The 16,398-nt window shown below is 42.4% G+C and overlaps 1 protein-coding gene and 1 long non-coding RNA gene across 3 annotated transcripts in view; one reads left to right on the plus strand and one right to left on the minus strand.

The window, feature by feature from the left end:
• The window catches only part of LOC127370390 (uncharacterized), a 180,326-nt gene that overhangs the window by 42,941 nt on the left and 120,987 nt on the right, over positions 1–16,398 (minus strand). The window lies entirely within an intron of this gene.
• The window catches only part of LOC127370299 (rapamycin-insensitive companion of mTOR-like), a 38,425-nt gene that overhangs the window by 13,297 nt on the left and 8,730 nt on the right, over positions 1–16,398 (plus strand). Inside the window, exons 22-37 of one of the 2 annotated variants that reach the window (XM_051412248.1) lie at positions 1,034–1,160; positions 1,568–1,732; positions 1,819–1,895; positions 3,181–3,259; positions 3,345–3,454; positions 4,361–4,448; positions 5,163–5,255; positions 5,340–5,446; positions 6,361–6,596; positions 6,683–7,712; positions 10,160–10,337; positions 10,443–10,527; positions 11,282–11,476; positions 11,602–11,760; positions 12,953–13,076; positions 13,195–13,333. In XM_051412248.1, coding sequence (XP_051268208.1) covers positions 1,034–1,160; positions 1,568–1,732; positions 1,819–1,895; positions 3,181–3,259; positions 3,345–3,454; positions 4,361–4,448; positions 5,163–5,255; positions 5,340–5,446; positions 6,361–6,596; positions 6,683–7,712; positions 10,160–10,337; positions 10,443–10,527; positions 11,282–11,476; positions 11,602–11,760; positions 12,953–13,076; positions 13,195–13,333 — 2,992 coding nt within the window. Of the gene's footprint in view, positions 1–1,033; positions 1,161–1,567; positions 1,733–1,818; positions 1,896–3,180; positions 3,260–3,344; positions 3,455–4,360; positions 4,449–5,162; positions 5,256–5,339; positions 5,447–6,360; positions 6,597–6,682; positions 9,410–10,159; positions 10,338–10,442; positions 10,528–11,281; positions 11,477–11,601; positions 11,761–12,952; positions 13,077–13,194; positions 13,334–16,398 lie in introns of those variants that run through there. The other variant, XR_007886188.1, reaches the window with a different exon arrangement.

Here is a 16,398-nt window from a genome sequence, read left to right on the forward strand (position 1 = left end):
CTGATGGCAGTGGCTGCCATGCAAGGTGCCAACTGCTCACCAGAACGGAAACTAATCATTCATACACACTCATACACCAGTGCACAGCATCGGTTCAGTATCTTGCTCAAGGACACTTCAACATGCAACGAGAGGAGCGGGGGAACCACCAACCTTCCGATTAGTGGACGACCCGCCCTACCTCTGAGCCACAGCTGCCCATGTCTGGTGGCGTACTAGGAATGGGATGATAAGAAAAGTTCATGTCATGATTGTCCTGGCCACAATAATACAGAAAGCGTATTAAAAAAAGCTTTATAAGTAATAATTATAAAATTAGCCAGGAAGTAGTGGTGGATGAATGGGTTGATGTGAGATTTATTTAGACTTAGTTGACTTATGTTTTCGTTAAAAAAAATAGAAATAAAATCTAACTTCAGGTTTAGCCCACTGTTAACTTGAATTGGGATAAATGATTTAATCGTGCAAATCTTCTAGACTTTAAAAATAGAATTGGACCGAATAGATCAAATTCTGATAGTGAAAGAAGTCATTGTTGTGACGCAGAAATGTATCCACCATTTTACAGCCACTTCTTTCATGATGTAACCTTATGGAAAAAAGTATTTTTGGGCCAGCATGCATCACATGACAGACGCCATTGCTGTAGTTACACGGTTTGGCCACTAGCCCAGCGCTTGATGCTAACACACTAAACTAAGATGGTGAACATTATACCAGGTTGACATCAGCATGTTAGTATGCGTCGCTGCAGCTTTACCTGAGACGCACTGCTCACTTGGGCAGTGTGGCTGCTCTAACCCGTTAACCTGCTCTAACATGGGTGCCAAAATAAAAAGCAAGACGTTCTGCCACGCACACTCGCTGCAGGCGCGAGCAGTGTGGACTGGGCTTTAGTCTCCTTTTAAAGCATTTGAAACAGACATTCAGATCTTATAACACACTGCAGACAGCTGGATTAGTGTTAGAGGCTTCACATTGTCCTATGCTATCATTCTGTGTTTAATCTGCTTGCTCTCATTGGCTCTGTCAGTTTGCTGAACATGTGCAGTCTGAAGAATCAAGAGCACCTGCTGAAGCTGACAGTCTCCACGCTGGATTACAGTCGAGACGGTCTGGCTCGAGTCATTCTGTCCAAAATCCTCACTGCTGCCACTGATGTAAGAGTCCATACAGCTCTGTCTGACAGCTTTACCACAGCACCCTCTGCTGTAATCACACATACACTGATTGTATTATGTATATGAATCAGTGTTGAGCAAGTACAGCTTTTCCAATTTTCAATTTCCAAAACAAACTCACTGTAAACTATATGTTCTTTGCAAAAGTTTTTTTTTTCAGGAATTAAAAATGTCTCCTGGCTATAAAAGTATTGAAATGTTAATAAATTAATGTGTATACTAGTTGTTAAGGTATTACACTGAGGAAGGGCTCAGCATCCATGAAGTCTGTGTATGTATGCAGATGTTTGACTTGATACACTAAACAATCTTGGTGTCTCTGAGGTAACTCTATCTTCTTTTCATCTGTACCTAATAACTTCCTGTCTTGTATGGATCAAATACAGACCTGCAGGCTGTACGCCACCAAGCACCTGCGGGTCCTGCTGCGTGCCAGTGTGGAGTTCTTTAGTAACTGGGGCATCGAGCTCCTGGTGACGCAGCTTCACGACCGCAATAAAACCATTTCCATGGAGGCGCTGGACATCCTGGATGAAGCCTGTGAAGACAAGGTGAGGGAGCAAACAGCACAATCTGAATGGATCTGTGGGTATTAGATCACTGGCACTTAATCCCCCCCCAATGTGTTATTCCTCAGGCCAACCTACATGCACTGACAGAGATGAAACCTGCTCTCACACACCTGGGGGACAAGGGTGTGCTACTGCTGCTAAGGTACACTATCTAGCCATCTATATTTGGAGCTATAGGGCTTATTTTTTTAAACTGAAGTGCCTATTGGATAGGAACGTAATAGAATATTAAAAAATATCGTATTGCAATATTATTTACTGTATATTGTATCGATTTCTCAAAAAAGTTTATTAATTTTTGTGTTTAAACCCCGAACCAGTAGATAGCAGTGAGGATTATAATGTTGGATGTTACTGTGATAAATACAAATTCAGTTCAGTATCGCAATATATTCAATTTGTAACCCCTGTATATGATTCTTGCCAATAGTTAAACATTATATATATTTCTTGGTCATTTAAATATGCATGTATATATATTATTTTTGTGTATATTTGATACTTCAGGCATTTATGCAATTTGATCACAGCAATGTTTACTTTAGAAGCAAAAACAAATATATTTCATTGCATTTGGAAGAACCGTTTTCCAACCATTTTATTTATTTAGTCAATATAGTCCGAGTTTGTCAATATATAAAGATTATGATAGCCAAATTCCTCGTATGTGAAAACTTACTTGGCAATAACCCTGATTCTCCTTCTGATTATGCATGGTAATCAAGCCCCCAGGAAGAGCGCCGGGCTGTATATAACTGTATCCAGTTCTCTTTGTACATCCATGATGGTGATAAGGTCTCAGAAATTCATGTAGCATATCTGATACAATCGGCGTTGTAGGGCTAATAGAGGTGGGGTGATTCTAACATTACCTGCCCTGGTCAGTGATTCTAATCCTATCTCTCACCCAAATAATAATTATATACTGTTTTTGTCTGTGAACTTGCTGGTCCTCCTGTAGTTTAAATCCTGTTCAGAGTGACATCCTTGTGATTTAAAGTTTTTTCTCTGGCACCATTAAAAGTATGCCAACTAGCTATTAGCAGCTTCTGTTTGCAGTGTACCCATCGATGTACAGACAGCTATCACTAGAATTCTTTGGCACAAAATAAAACTTCAAAATGTGATGATTCTATTCTGAGGCATCTTTATTCTATGATTTGAAAGCAGATCTACGGATGTCTGTTGTGGTAGAAATCAGAGATAATGTGAGGAATATGATTTTTACATTAATCTCTTTGACCCCTTTTCAACTCTCTGCTAAATGTCCATGTCTATTACAGACCATATCCTGTTATTTCACCATGGTTAAAATGCACAGGGAATATTTTGTTCCCCACCTCCTCCTGTAATGTCAATAATGTTTATGACTTTGAATTGTTGCTGTTACTATAAAAATAAACATTCCTTATTTCTCTTTCCACCAGGTTTTTATCTATTCCAAAGGGGTTCTCCTATCTCAGTGAGAGAGGATATATCACTAAACAGATGGAGAAATGGCAGAAGGTACAATTCAACCATCATACGTCTTTCTTTTTTTACTGACATTAACAAAACCTTTAACAGTAAGTCCCTCTGTGTGTCCCTGCAGGAGTATAACTTGAAGTATGTGGACATGATAGAGGAGCAGCTTAATGAGGCCCTCACCACGTACCGCAAGCCTGTTAATGGAGACAATTATGTGCGACGCAGCAACCAAAGGTAAACCCAGCACTGTTTACCTTATTTGATATCAGCCTTTAAAACACATATATATATATAATGGAGGAACGTCATTCACACACAGTATGCTTTGATGCTTCAACCGCTGCAGTCCTGCCATTTCACCACCATTATTAGAGTCATTATTACAGTTTTAGGAATGTGATGGAATGGCAGCGTCACTCTGTTGGTTGGTAGGCCTGTCACAATAATTAAGCTATCGAAGTATCGTTCAATATATACAAGGGTGTTACCATGGTATAGACATAATTTGGGAGGGGGTCCAAATGAGAGATCTCCAACAGAAATGTTCCTGTGGTATTTCTGAATATTAGCACATTTAGAACATAGTTTTGAGGACTTCTGTACATTGACATTAGAATTCACAGTTCAAGCAATAGTCTTTGATTGCCCCAAGATAATGGCTGCCCCTACACTTCATTTTGTTTCGGTTGCTTACTATTTACTGACAACCTACACACCTACCCATTAGAATTCTACTGAATCTTCTTAAAAATTAAGCATTCATTGCTTTTAAAATGGTGTACTGACATTATAATGCTGATCATTATATCACTAGCATAAAACTTAAAATGACAATAACATAGTTTTTTGCAATTATTTCTTGGACAATATATCATCCAACGAAAATCGTTATTGTAACCGGCCTTATGTTTGGTCAGTCGGTCTTAAATCTCTATCTCTATCTCTATGTCTCAATATCTACTGGATGAAGCAAATATTTAATGAATTGTACTGACTTCAGTTATCTCCTGACTGCTCATCTAGCACCATTATCAGGTAACAATGTAATCTACAAGACAGATTTCCAAATGGAGCAAAAAGCAAAGCATAGCCAGAACTTAACAGAACGTGTTACCTCTTTGTTTACATGTGGCATGGCAGGTTACAGAGACCAAACGTTTACCTTCCTGTGCACTTGTATGGTCAACTGGTTCATGATAAGACTGGCTGCCAGCTGCTTCAAGCCCAGGTGAGGTCCTCTGTTTGTTGCATTTACAGACTACAGGAAATTCAACCTCACCAGTAATATGATGAAATAAGTAGATTCATCAGAAAAGACTTTTGCAGACGTAGATGTGCCCTGGTGTTTTATGCTATTTCTTGGTTTTAACATGAAGTGCAACACTTTCTCAGATTTTCTTTCAAGCTACATTTAGAGAGCAGTGGAACTCATGAAAGAACAATTTCCTATCCTAGATATCTTGTACTTTTTTGCTAGTCTTGTTTCTTGCTAAACCTATTGTAAATCACTTGTTTCAACCTGATGAATACCAGCTAGTCAAGAGTGAGTGCACGTATGTAAGGTTTGATAATTAGCACAATCCAGTGGTTCTCGAACTATGGTATGGTGGTATGTGAGCTGCCTCTAGTGGTACGCGGAGGAACCTCTGAAATACTTAATGCTAATACTAATAGCATTAACTAATAACTAGTTAAATAAAATAAATTAATTTAAAAACTTTCGAACAAACTTTCGATTTTGAATGAAAATACTATGAGATCACTGAAATGTAACATTTAGTTTCAATGTCAGCCTACTATTTACATCCATGATTAGTTACAAGATAAAATGTAAAGGTAAAATAGTGAGCGGAGGTAAAATTAAAGGTTGAAAAAGATAGCCATAGAGTTGTGGTTGCTTTATTTGGTGTCTGTTAGTTCTTCTCTCCTCTTCCTCCTGCAGAATGTGGTTCCTGATTTGAGTGACAGGGTTCGATCTCCTGCCCTGGACAAATGGGAGGGCATCAAAAATCTGAAGGCAGCTCTCTGGGCTTTGGTCAGCATTTGTAATTGTGTTAATATTTGAAAAATTCTAAGAGGAAATCCGCAGTTGATGTTCACTAGTTGTCTTTTCTACCAGGGAAACATAGGCTCATCAAACTGGGGTCTGAACTTGCTGCTGGAGGAGGGGGTGATCCCTGACATCGTGGCTCTGGCCCACCACTGTGAGGTCCTGTCCATCAGAGGGTAGGATTGTGCCTGCTTCACACCCTGCTCACTGTACTTGTAGCTACATTCTAAGCTGAAAATGCCTTTATTAAGGTCAGATGGTGACCTCATAGCTCTACCCTTACTCTTACCTGTTGTGGGGAAACAAGTCTGCAGTATGACTTTGACAGATGTGTGAGCTTCGTTTCATATTAAAAACAGGAGAAACGGTTTCTGACTGTATCATTCTTAGCTGTCAGGATGCATTCCCCCTGCTATGATGGACACATTTAGGGATAGAATATCACAGGACTTACACACATCCCCATTTATAGACTGACACCACCACATCCATCACAGATATCAGATTAAAGAAACCACTTTAACTAGCTTACAGTTAAGCTTATAACCAGCTCAACTAGCTTACTGTTAGTTGCAGCTATACATTAGCTTGTTTTTAGGGTGAAATTGCAAGATATCATCAGTATGATGATATTAAGCATTAACATTGTTTGAAGGTTCCACTAATTATCACTAAAGCAGCTGATTTTTGTTGGCCTGGATGCTGTTTTATCAATATGAATTAAAATGCAACTTAATAATCTATATTTGATTAATTATTATTACTAGCTCATGTCATAGAAAACTGGACTGTATGTAATACTGTAGCCAGATGATTCTCCATTTGTAGGATTTAGGCTGTCTTCACACTATAAGCCTCAGTGCTCAATTCTGATTTATGGCTCAGATGTTTTTTCTTTGGCTGTTCACATACATTTTTGAATGTGGCCCACATCAGATTCCAGTGTGAACAGGTCACAGTCTTGAATTGACCAATCTAGAGTGACATAAAATTCACATGAATTCAGATATGATTTGGAATTTACAGTAGTAAAGTTAAGATCTGTATCGGATTTTTATAAGGTGTCTCTTTGGCTTTGGGTTCTGTGCAGGGCATGTCTGTATGTGCTGGGCCTCATCAGTAAGACGAAGCAGGGCTGTGAAACACTAAAGCAACAGGGCTGGGACGCTGTAAGACATAGCCGTAGCATGCTGTGGCCCATAGTACCGGAGGAGTTGGAGCCTCAGCCCAGGCCTTACAACCTGCTGTCCTCTGTTCCCAGTACCCTCAGGCTCATAGATTCCACAGGCTCCAGGCACAACAGCGAGAGTGACTCTGTACAACCCAGTAAGCCTAAACTCTCCAATAAAGCCAAAGAATTGTATGATTACTTTACAACCTTGTTGAAAGAACTGCTGCTGTGTTGTTTTCAGGTGCGTATATGCTAGATGATGAGAGGCTGGAAGGCTGTGACTTCTCAGAGGAGTCTTCTCTGTACGTGTGCCCCAAACTGACGAAGGACCGAAGTCCTCTTACTATGCTGGCCTCTTCCCGCTTCCGCAACCGCCTTCTACACTCTCTGTCTCTCCCTGGGAAGAAGCCTCGCACCACCCCTTACACCAAAAGCAGCAACCAAGGCCAAGGAGGAGGGCTGGATGGAAAACAGGTGCTTGAATGCACCAGCTACTCATTTGTAGCGACAGATGTTTTCCCGATTTACAACGGCCATTTGTCTAAAAGCCCTTCAGGTGGTAAAGAGACCTCTCTTGTGGGGAATAAAGCCATAGAGAATGGCGGAAGCATACCCAGTATTGGGGAGGGGGAAATGGATGGGTCAGGGGTCAGGAACCAGCGTAGCTATGAACGTTTGGCTGAAGATGGGCCCTCAGGAGGTGGTGGAACCCAGTTTAAAAGCCGCAGCCAGAGCTTTAACACAGACACCACCACGAGTGGCATCAGCTCCATGAGCTCCAGCCCCTCCAGGGAGACCCTGCCTTCCACCATAGATGCCGACTGTGTCAGCCTTAACACAGTGATAAGCACCCAGACTATCCAGAACGTGCACTCACTGACACCCCAACCCTGCTCCACACCGCTTTCAATCCCTAAGTCCTGCTCTGCCTCGCTTGTGCCTCCTGGCTCCTCCCACACTTTGCCCCGCCGAGCCCAGTCCCTCAAGTCCCCCTCAGTGAGCACCCTGAGCAGCCTAGCTGACTACAGCTTGTACTCCAGCTCCAGAGATGCTTTGGGATATGCCACGCTGAAGTACTCGAGCTCCCACAATGGCTGCACAAGTCCTCGTGACGCTCTGGGCTACGCCACCCTGAGGAGGCTGCAGCACCAACGGATCCAGCCGTCCCTGTCGCACAGCGAGGCCTTGGCCTCCCCAGCCAAAGACATACTCTTCACTGATGCCATCACTATGAATACAGGCAGCCTGGACTCCAGACTCACTTCACGAAGGTACCTGTAATGTTTCAAAACAGTGTGTAAGATTTAGTGGCATCTTGTCACTCTCCTCTTCCAAGCGCAAAGGAGAAACTGTGATGGCCGCAAAAAACCTGGACATCCATATCTAGAGCCAGTGTTTGGTTTGTCCCTCCTGGGCCACTGTAAAGACATGGCGTCGTCTTTTTTGTGTGTAAATGCAGAATTATTTTATATTAACAATCCAAACCTATGTTAGCTGTAACAGAGCAACTGTAAAATGTCAATAGTTGCTAGAGCCTTTATTTACGTCAGTGACAGGTCAGGAATTGTATTAGACAGGCTATTGTTTAGAATTTCCCCCAGATTCCTGACAGCAATTCCACTTTGACTTTTCCCTGAACAATCATAACTACAGTCTGAATGAAACCTTAACACTTCCTTCAGTATTTTCACATTAAAAGTCTTGCAGACTTCTATAGGTAGGCTTTTAATTTCAATAATGTCAGTTTCAAGTGATTTCTGTTGGCAGTCATGGATCTAGAGTGCCACAAAAGGTTGTGTTAAAGCAGAGAGAATCAAATAGGAGACGTAGCCATGCCAGGGCGGCTGTGGCTCAAAGGCAGAGCGGGTCGTTCCTTAATCGCAAGGTTGTGGGTTCGATCCCCAGCTCCTGGTGCCACATGTCGAAGTATCCTTGAGCAAGATACTGAACCCCAAATTGCTCCCGATGCATCAGTGTGTGAATGTGTATGAATGTTAGTTTCTGTTTGATGGACTTTGCCATCACTGTGTGAATGTGTGTGAAAGGGTGAATGTGGCACATAGTGTAAAAGTGCTTTGAGTGGTCGGAAGACTAGAAAGGCGCTATACAAGTACAGGTCCATTTACCGTGTGGATATGGAGTGTGTGACGCAGAAGGTAACACCAACGTGAGTAACAGACGGACCACCACTTAGTGTAGCAGGAGTACAGCTGCTGTAGTCAGAGCTAACAGAGCGAACCAGCCATGAGCAGCTGCTGTCACTCTCCATGTCCGCACTGCAAACACAGAGAGTCCGCTGGAGTTTTTTACAGTCACTAGAAGCACATTCTTGGCCGTTTATAAAGGTTTCTGTGCGGTACCTCTGTTGTAACTTTAGCTAAGCTAGTGGCTAACTCTCCAGTGTCTCTGGTGGAGTGATGGGCTACGGCCACGTAGCAGGCCGCAGTCTGCAGAGTCGAGACGTTAGAAGCAGGGGCACCCTCAACCAGTAGAGTTGAAACTGGGTGTGTATTTTTATAGCAAAATATGTAGAATCCGAATTAGGTTTATTGCCAAGTAAGTTTTTACAGATACGAGGAATTTGTCTTGGTGCACTGGTGCTTAAAATATAAAAATCACACAAACATCACACAAAAATAAAATACTTTTAAGATATAAATAAATAAAGATAAGAAAAACTGTACAGGAAACAGGCCTTGTTAATGAGGCTGCAGACAGAAAGAAACTGTTTTTGTGGCGAGAGGTTTTGGTCCTGATGGGCCGTAGCCTCCTGCCAGAGGGGAGAGCTTCAAAGAGTTTGTGGCCGGGGTGGGAGGGGTCAACCACAATCTTGTCTGCACGCCTCAGGGTCCTAGAGACGTACAGGTCCTGGAGGGATGGCAGATTGCAGCCCATCACCTTCTCAGCAGATCGAATGATACGCTGCAGTCTGCCCATGTCCTTGGCAGTGGCAGCAGTGATGGAAGAGGTGAGGATGGACTCGATGATGGCGGTGTAGAAGTGCACCATCATTGTCTTTGGCAGGTTGAACTTCCCCAGGTGCCGCAGGAAGTACATCCTCTGCTGGGCTTTCTTGGTGAGGTCCTGGGTGATGATGGTACCCAGGAAGCGGAAGGACTTCACTGAGTCAACTGGGGAATTCATATACTTTGCACTAAAATCAATCAGTAACACTAGTAAATACCAATACAGAGGTTTAGTTACTCTTTAAAAATGGAAACTGAGAGCAGCAGAGTGGTGAGTATGACTCTGTTGTTATATAAATGGAATTGCTGTTGTGGAAATAGACATCATACTAAATTTTCCATGTGAGCTTTCAGCCATTATCTGAATACCAGCTTTTATAAGAGAATTTGCTGTATGTGTGACTTTTTTCAAAATAGAGTAGGACACTGATAAACCTGGGTCATATCTATGTCAGTCCAATATCAATATACTAGGCATAGTGTAAGTATATGGACAGTTTTGTGTGTGGTTTGTACTCCAAACAATGACTATTAGGTTATAGTGCTGACCTTCAGCTTTAATAGTGAGGTTATTTACATCCACATCCCATCAACTGTGTAGAAATTGTAGCTCATATAAACACCCCCTGTTAACCCAGTATGGATCTGAACACCCTTATTGCTTTTTTTAAACAAAGCTGGTCATTTGTCAGAATAAGGCTCAGACAGGAGTAAAACATACTTTATCTACCTCTGTGTTAATCTATTTTCAGATTTTTGAAAGCTCTGAGCTTTACATCTCTGGACAAGGAAGACCTGCTGAGTCCAATCAACCAAACTACACTGCAGCGCTCTTCCTCTGTACGCTCCATTGTGTCCACTGGCACCTATGGATCCTCTGATGACTATATAGGCCTCGCTTTGCCTGTCAATATCAACAACATGTTCCAGGTGAGGCTAATCCTCTATAAGAATGCTTTTTGTTAAGAAAACACCACCTCACTCTTTTGAAGCTGAACTGAGTGGGATGGGAATTCTGTTCTTGGATTCCCTCAGATTAAAGAAACCCCGTATTTCCAAAAGAGGATGAGCCCGCCTTCTGAGGACCGCTCTGCTAAATTCTTCTCTGGAGACTCTGATGGTGAGGATTTAGAAAAAACACTTTGAATTTACAGTTAGATCACAGCCTGTTTGGCAGTCCTAGCTACAACTTTAAGATCCCCTCCAGACATTTATTAAGACATACAAACATTCTTGTCTGATATCATCTAGTTGTTTTTTCCTCCTCCTTCACTGTAAAGTCCATTCTCAGTGTATGAGCACTGGTGGCTTCAGGTTTCTACATCACACTGTACAAGTTGCATACTGGACAAAGATGGACTTCCAAACTATTTGTGATGTCACAGATCATGCTGGTAGGCCCCGGCCCTTACAAATGAGATTTTCGGTGAGCACAGAGCAACAAGAAGAAACACTGATTTTTGACTGGAGGTGACTTTAGTTTTGATTATACTTAAGACATCTTTAATATATTAGGAAATTAGTTAAGTCATAAATATAGACATTTCTTTGAATATTTGAATACCAAGTATTTGGTACATCCGTTATCCCTAGTACATATGTACTAGGGATAACGGATATCTTGGCGAAGACTTCCTCTGCAGTCCAATAAGCAACTTGACAAGAGAGACATATTTGGGCTAATCTCTGTAAACAGATGTCTATGTACAAATGCAGATTTTTAAAAAAATCTAATAAAAAGCTGAGTAAGCAGACAATAGGTTTTGAGATTGCAGTTCGGCCAGTGTTCCACCTCTTTCTCTACACAGACTGTGTACCTGCATGTAACCAAAGCCTGCCTGCTCAAACGTGTGTGTGTGTGTGTGTGTCCTCAGGCCCCAGTGACGGATGTTGGCCAGCAAGGCTCCGTTCTCAGCTCAGTTTCTCAGAGCTGATGGCGGTGAGCCGGGCAGAGCAGCAGCAGATGCTGGGCTCAGAGGAGACGGGTCTTCAGGAGCACAACGATAACAACTGCCTGTACTGTGCCGGACTGTCTGTGCTTGGACTCAACTCTCAGAACAGTGAGCCAGGTGGGATCCTGTTCCTGGTTAAATGATCATTGCTACAGAAGATTTTCTTGAATGAGTTGCCCAGTAAAGCCATTATGTCACCGGAGCTTTTGTATAGTGGAACTCTTTTTCATCCTCTCATTCAGATCTGACAGAAATGCCCCCATTCTCAGAGTGGCGCAGTTCACCTCCAGCAAACCATTTGGAGGTCATGGTCCAAGTCAAGTTGTCAGGGGGGTCTGGATGCAGTGACACTGTGTCCCAGGGATCTGTGGGTAGTGGCCGCAGCACAGAACTCGTTTTGGGTAGGTTTAATTTACCTTTCACACTGAAAGTTTATAGCTGATACTGTATATTATTGGCCAGTAAATGAGAAAATGAAGTTACTGTGATGATTCTGATATTGGAATGATATATGTGCCTTTGGACTTGAAACCTGGTTTTGAGCAGCAAGTATTTTTCCATCCACTTGTTTTTATTAGTGGTCAACCAATATACCAATAATAGAGTTTTTCAGTGGTCGATGCTGATATTTAGAGAGCAGGGCTGCTGATGGCCGATGTATGATGCTGATATCAAAACAAGGGAAAGTCACATATAATTCTGTTCGATTCTATAGGAAATTCAGACATGTTTACAGCAGGATGTATGAGTGTTACAGTACCAGACTCAAACCAACTTTTTCACCACCTTCCAAAAACTCACGGGAAGGTGGTGCACTAACAGCGCCCCACAGCAGCTACACCAACAATGCTAATATTGGCTGCATAAGCACAGACATTGGCCAGTGCCGTTTATCTCAAAATGATCAAAAATCACTAACTAAAACCTGAGTGGAAACATCGCAAACAAGCTGGAAAAGTTGGTGTATTGAAGTGCAATACAAACAGACTTAGAATAAATGTTAGAATAAATGTTGACGTACAGGAACTTAAACATGTGCCTTAAACATCACTCAGGCTTCCACTGAAGAACTGAAAACATTTCCAATTTCCATCATATTTTTCGCATGGCTGACTGGAGATCCTTTAATGAGAAAAGGAAAAGTGTTGCACACTTCATATGCATTTGTCTTTAATTAAGATGAATCAGAAACTAACATTCATTCACATTCATGCACAGCAATTTGGTGTAAAGTATCTTGCTCAAGGACATTTTGACATGTAGCGGGAGGAGCCAGGAATGAACTGCCGACCTTCTAGATGACGGGCTTTACCTCCTGAGCCTACAGTGAGACCACTGGAGGTCTGTCAGCTTTCAACAAACAAAAAATCAAGGAGATGAAGTCTGGTGTTAATTAGTCTATATATTAAAAATAAATGGTCTTTAATCATAGGTTTCATATTAGAAAAATTAATAATTAAATAAAATATATATATACTGTATATATCAGCATCGGCCACAACAAACAGATAATTATTGGTTATCGCTATTTGCCCTGAACTTCCATAATGTTCTAGTTTTACATCGTTTAATTTTCTCTTTGTACTATGGCAGGTATGAAGTCCATCCCAGAGGACGCACCGGCCGGCAGGGTCCTGCTGAGGAAGGAGGTGCTTCGTCTGGTCATCAACCTCAGCTCCTCCGTGGGAACCAAAAACCATGAGACCAACCTGTTAACGTGAGGCTGAAGCTTTCTCTTGCCTTCACAAAACTGCGTTGTTACACACACATACAGTACATTGTCTACATCTATCCAGCCTATTCTAATGTGTTGACTAAATGTGTTTTCTTGGTAGTATCAAGGAGAAGTTCCCCTATGCGTTTGATGACGTCTGTCTGTATTCAGAGGTGTCCTACCTGCTGGCTCACTGCATGTTCCGCCTGGCCTCACGCCGCTTCATCCAGGAGCTCTTCCAAGATGTGCCATTTGTACCAGTAAGGAGAAAAGTACTTTCGAATAGATTTCTTGAGCTAATCATAAAGCAAAGTACTGGAAATCTGAGCAGAGATTAGGACTGGTGAATGTGTTAAGAAAGAACTTCTGGAGGCCAACAAACATCAGTGGTGTCATTTACATGATGCATTTATTGCTCGTTCTTTTCTTTCAAAAGAAGAATTTCAGAAAGTTTCCTTTGTTTTCCCCACTGTAGCTGCTGTAGTTGCCATGGTGATACAGCGAGCCACAGCGGCAGGTTGAACCATCATAAACTGTAAATGCAGCGGCATTTAGAGCTGTGCACGGTTACGCAGGCCGACAACCTTCCTCTCTAATCGTTTTTTTCTGTTGGTGTCATTCTAAAACCTCAGTTTAAAGCAGCAGCAAGAACTTAAATTTAGGGTTGATTCTGGCAGCCCCTGTGGACAAAAGTGTTAGCCCTAGTAACTCCGACGAGTCTTTTGGGAGCTCCTCAGTGTTCACTTCCTCAAAGCCTCTTGCAACTAATCTGGCTTTAGGTACAACCCCCTGTGGTGTTTCCTTGAGTGTGCACACCCACCTTGTAGAGATGCATTTCTGACCTTCATCTTTAACCTCTTCAAACACATTGTTCTGTCTCCAGTTGCTGAGTTCAGCGTGTTTGACAGACATGAAGGCATCATCATTCACAATCAGTACATCCTCTTCATGGCAGTCTGCACATAACTCAATATGCTCAGTTGGACCCAGCTGAAGATTGTCCACTTGTCCTAAATCCACTGACCCAGTTGTGCCAGCAATTTCCTCAGGCTCTGTGTTCTGTAAATTGTACCAGTTTTTGTATGTTCCAGTGGTCTTTCCTGCCCGGCTGAGGATTTTTCCAGTGTTTGGTTGGCCACTTCCACTGTCTGTGTATGTAACTACTTGTCCAGTTTTCAGCTTAAGTCCATCACAAGTAGTATTTGGGTGTGCTGATGTGTGAGGGGGCTCATTGTTATCCTCAGCTTCTTCATCATTTGAGGGTGCCTCTTCCTCACTTTCATTTACAGTGTAATTTTCATAGAGTCCTGTTTCTGGTAATGTGACATTTTCAGTTCTCATCAACTGATCATTCTCTTTCAACACACAGCCATCAACCTTTCGAAGTCTGGATTGATGTACACGAACATAAGTGCCCCCGTGGCGAACAAATATCACCACACCATCTTGGCCGATGACTACACCTGGACCTTTCCACTCTGTAGAATCCACCCGTTTGTAGTAAACCTTATCCCCTTTCATATCGGTCATCAGTGGGTCACAGTTGTTTACAAAGGGGTCTTCGGATCCGCTCAGAGCATTCTGCTTCTGTGAATGCTCTCCTTGTGGCATGTAATGCTGAGATGTGCTGGGCTATCCAAGTAGACACGCTAGTCCCTTCTAGAGCTGGCGGCTTATCAGTGAGAACTGACGGCAGATTTGGGTTCTGCCCAACACTAGCTGGTAGGGACTGTAGCCATGCACATTGTGCATAGAGTTTATGCCATCAGGGCCCAGTCTAGGGCTGTCTTCCAATCACATCGGTTGTCTCTCTTTACTTTCAACAGGATTTCAGTGAGGGTTTACTTATGCCTTTCTAAGAGACCATTACTCCATGGACTATAAGCTGCAGTCGTTTTTTACTTCAATGTTAAAGTTTTCAGCCATGTCCCTCATTTCTTCGTTATTAAATTCACCCCCATTGTCAGTGAACAGTCTGCGTGGAGGACCATGAACACTTATCCAGCAGTGAATAAAGTGCTTCACTATTTCTTTGGGTTTCTTGGTGGTAATAATGCTCCCTGCACTGAATCTTGTGAAGTGGTCAATGGCATGCAGATACCACACCCCTGGCTCTAGTTCATGTAAGTCCATAGCTACAGTTTCATTGTAGGTTGAGGCCATGGGTAAACCTACTGCTGGCTTTTGCTTTGGTTTATTGTACCTGATGCATGTCTCACAGTTCTTTACAATATCCTTCAGGATTGTGACACACTCCTCATCAGTATTACCTGAGCAGGGCAGTAGTTTTTGCAGTCTGTCAACTGAGGCATGTCCAAACTGCTTGTGCAGTTTCAATAGCACTTTTTGTTTTTCTTGTTTTGTCATGTTTTCTGTCACAATGAGGATCTCGTTTTCATTTTGGATGTCACTTCCATCTGGTGTATTGTTATCCCTCAAGTTCACACAATAATGTCCTGATGATGTCAGTTCAAGTTTCACAGGTTGCTTGAACATTATGGCTTTGTCATTCTCAATGTCCAAAACTGCACCTGCTCTTTTCAGTGAAGTTTTGCTTAAAAGCAAAGGGATATCGGTTGGGACAACTTCCGTCTCAATTTGACATTTAGTTTGTGCTATCACAGCTGGGATTTTCACTTTCTTTGTGGAGTGGACAATTCTCCCATCACCAAACTTGAATGGTCTTGCACTTTTCATGTCCTTCATTTTCAGTAACTCATCCTGTGTTAGTTAACCGACATAATGATCAAGCCATTTTTCGCCACACACTGTTCTGGTGCAAGCTGTATCAATCACAGCAGATCCCAGAGACTCCACCATGAAAATCTCTGTGTCAGACAATGTGTCTTTAGACAATAAAGTAATGTTGCATTCTTCAACCTCTGTTTGTTTTTCATCTTCTGTTAGTTTAGCATGTTCATTTTTGTGGGGGCAGTCCTTCGCCCAGTGATATAAGCTTTGGTAGACTGCACATCTCGTTCTCCTACCATATCTGTCAAGCGGATTGGTACCTTGAACAGCTGCCTGATGTTGCAGATTTGACCTACTTTCTCTCCTGCCGGTAAACTTTGTGTAGTAGGCAGCGTCAGTTGCATCTCCACTCACCTGCAGTGCACCAGCGCCGCCCTGTGGCGTAGTATCGCCAAATATCCTCTTCAAGGCGGCCTTCATGTTGTCAAACGTGAGGCTTGGACAAGCGGTAAGTGCCAACTGTTTGTCTTTACCATGAATAAGTCCTGCAGTGTCTAGCAGCTTGAATGCTAATACCGCATCCGGTAGCTCCATTTTGAACTGGCGAATTCTGTTGTACCTCTGTTCAAACTCT

Source organism: Dicentrarchus labrax, unplaced genomic scaffold, assembly GCF_905237075.1.
Source record: "Dicentrarchus labrax unplaced genomic scaffold, dlabrax2021, whole genome shotgun sequence".
In the NCBI taxonomy this organism is placed as follows: Eukaryota; Metazoa; Chordata; class Actinopteri; family Moronidae; genus Dicentrarchus; species Dicentrarchus labrax.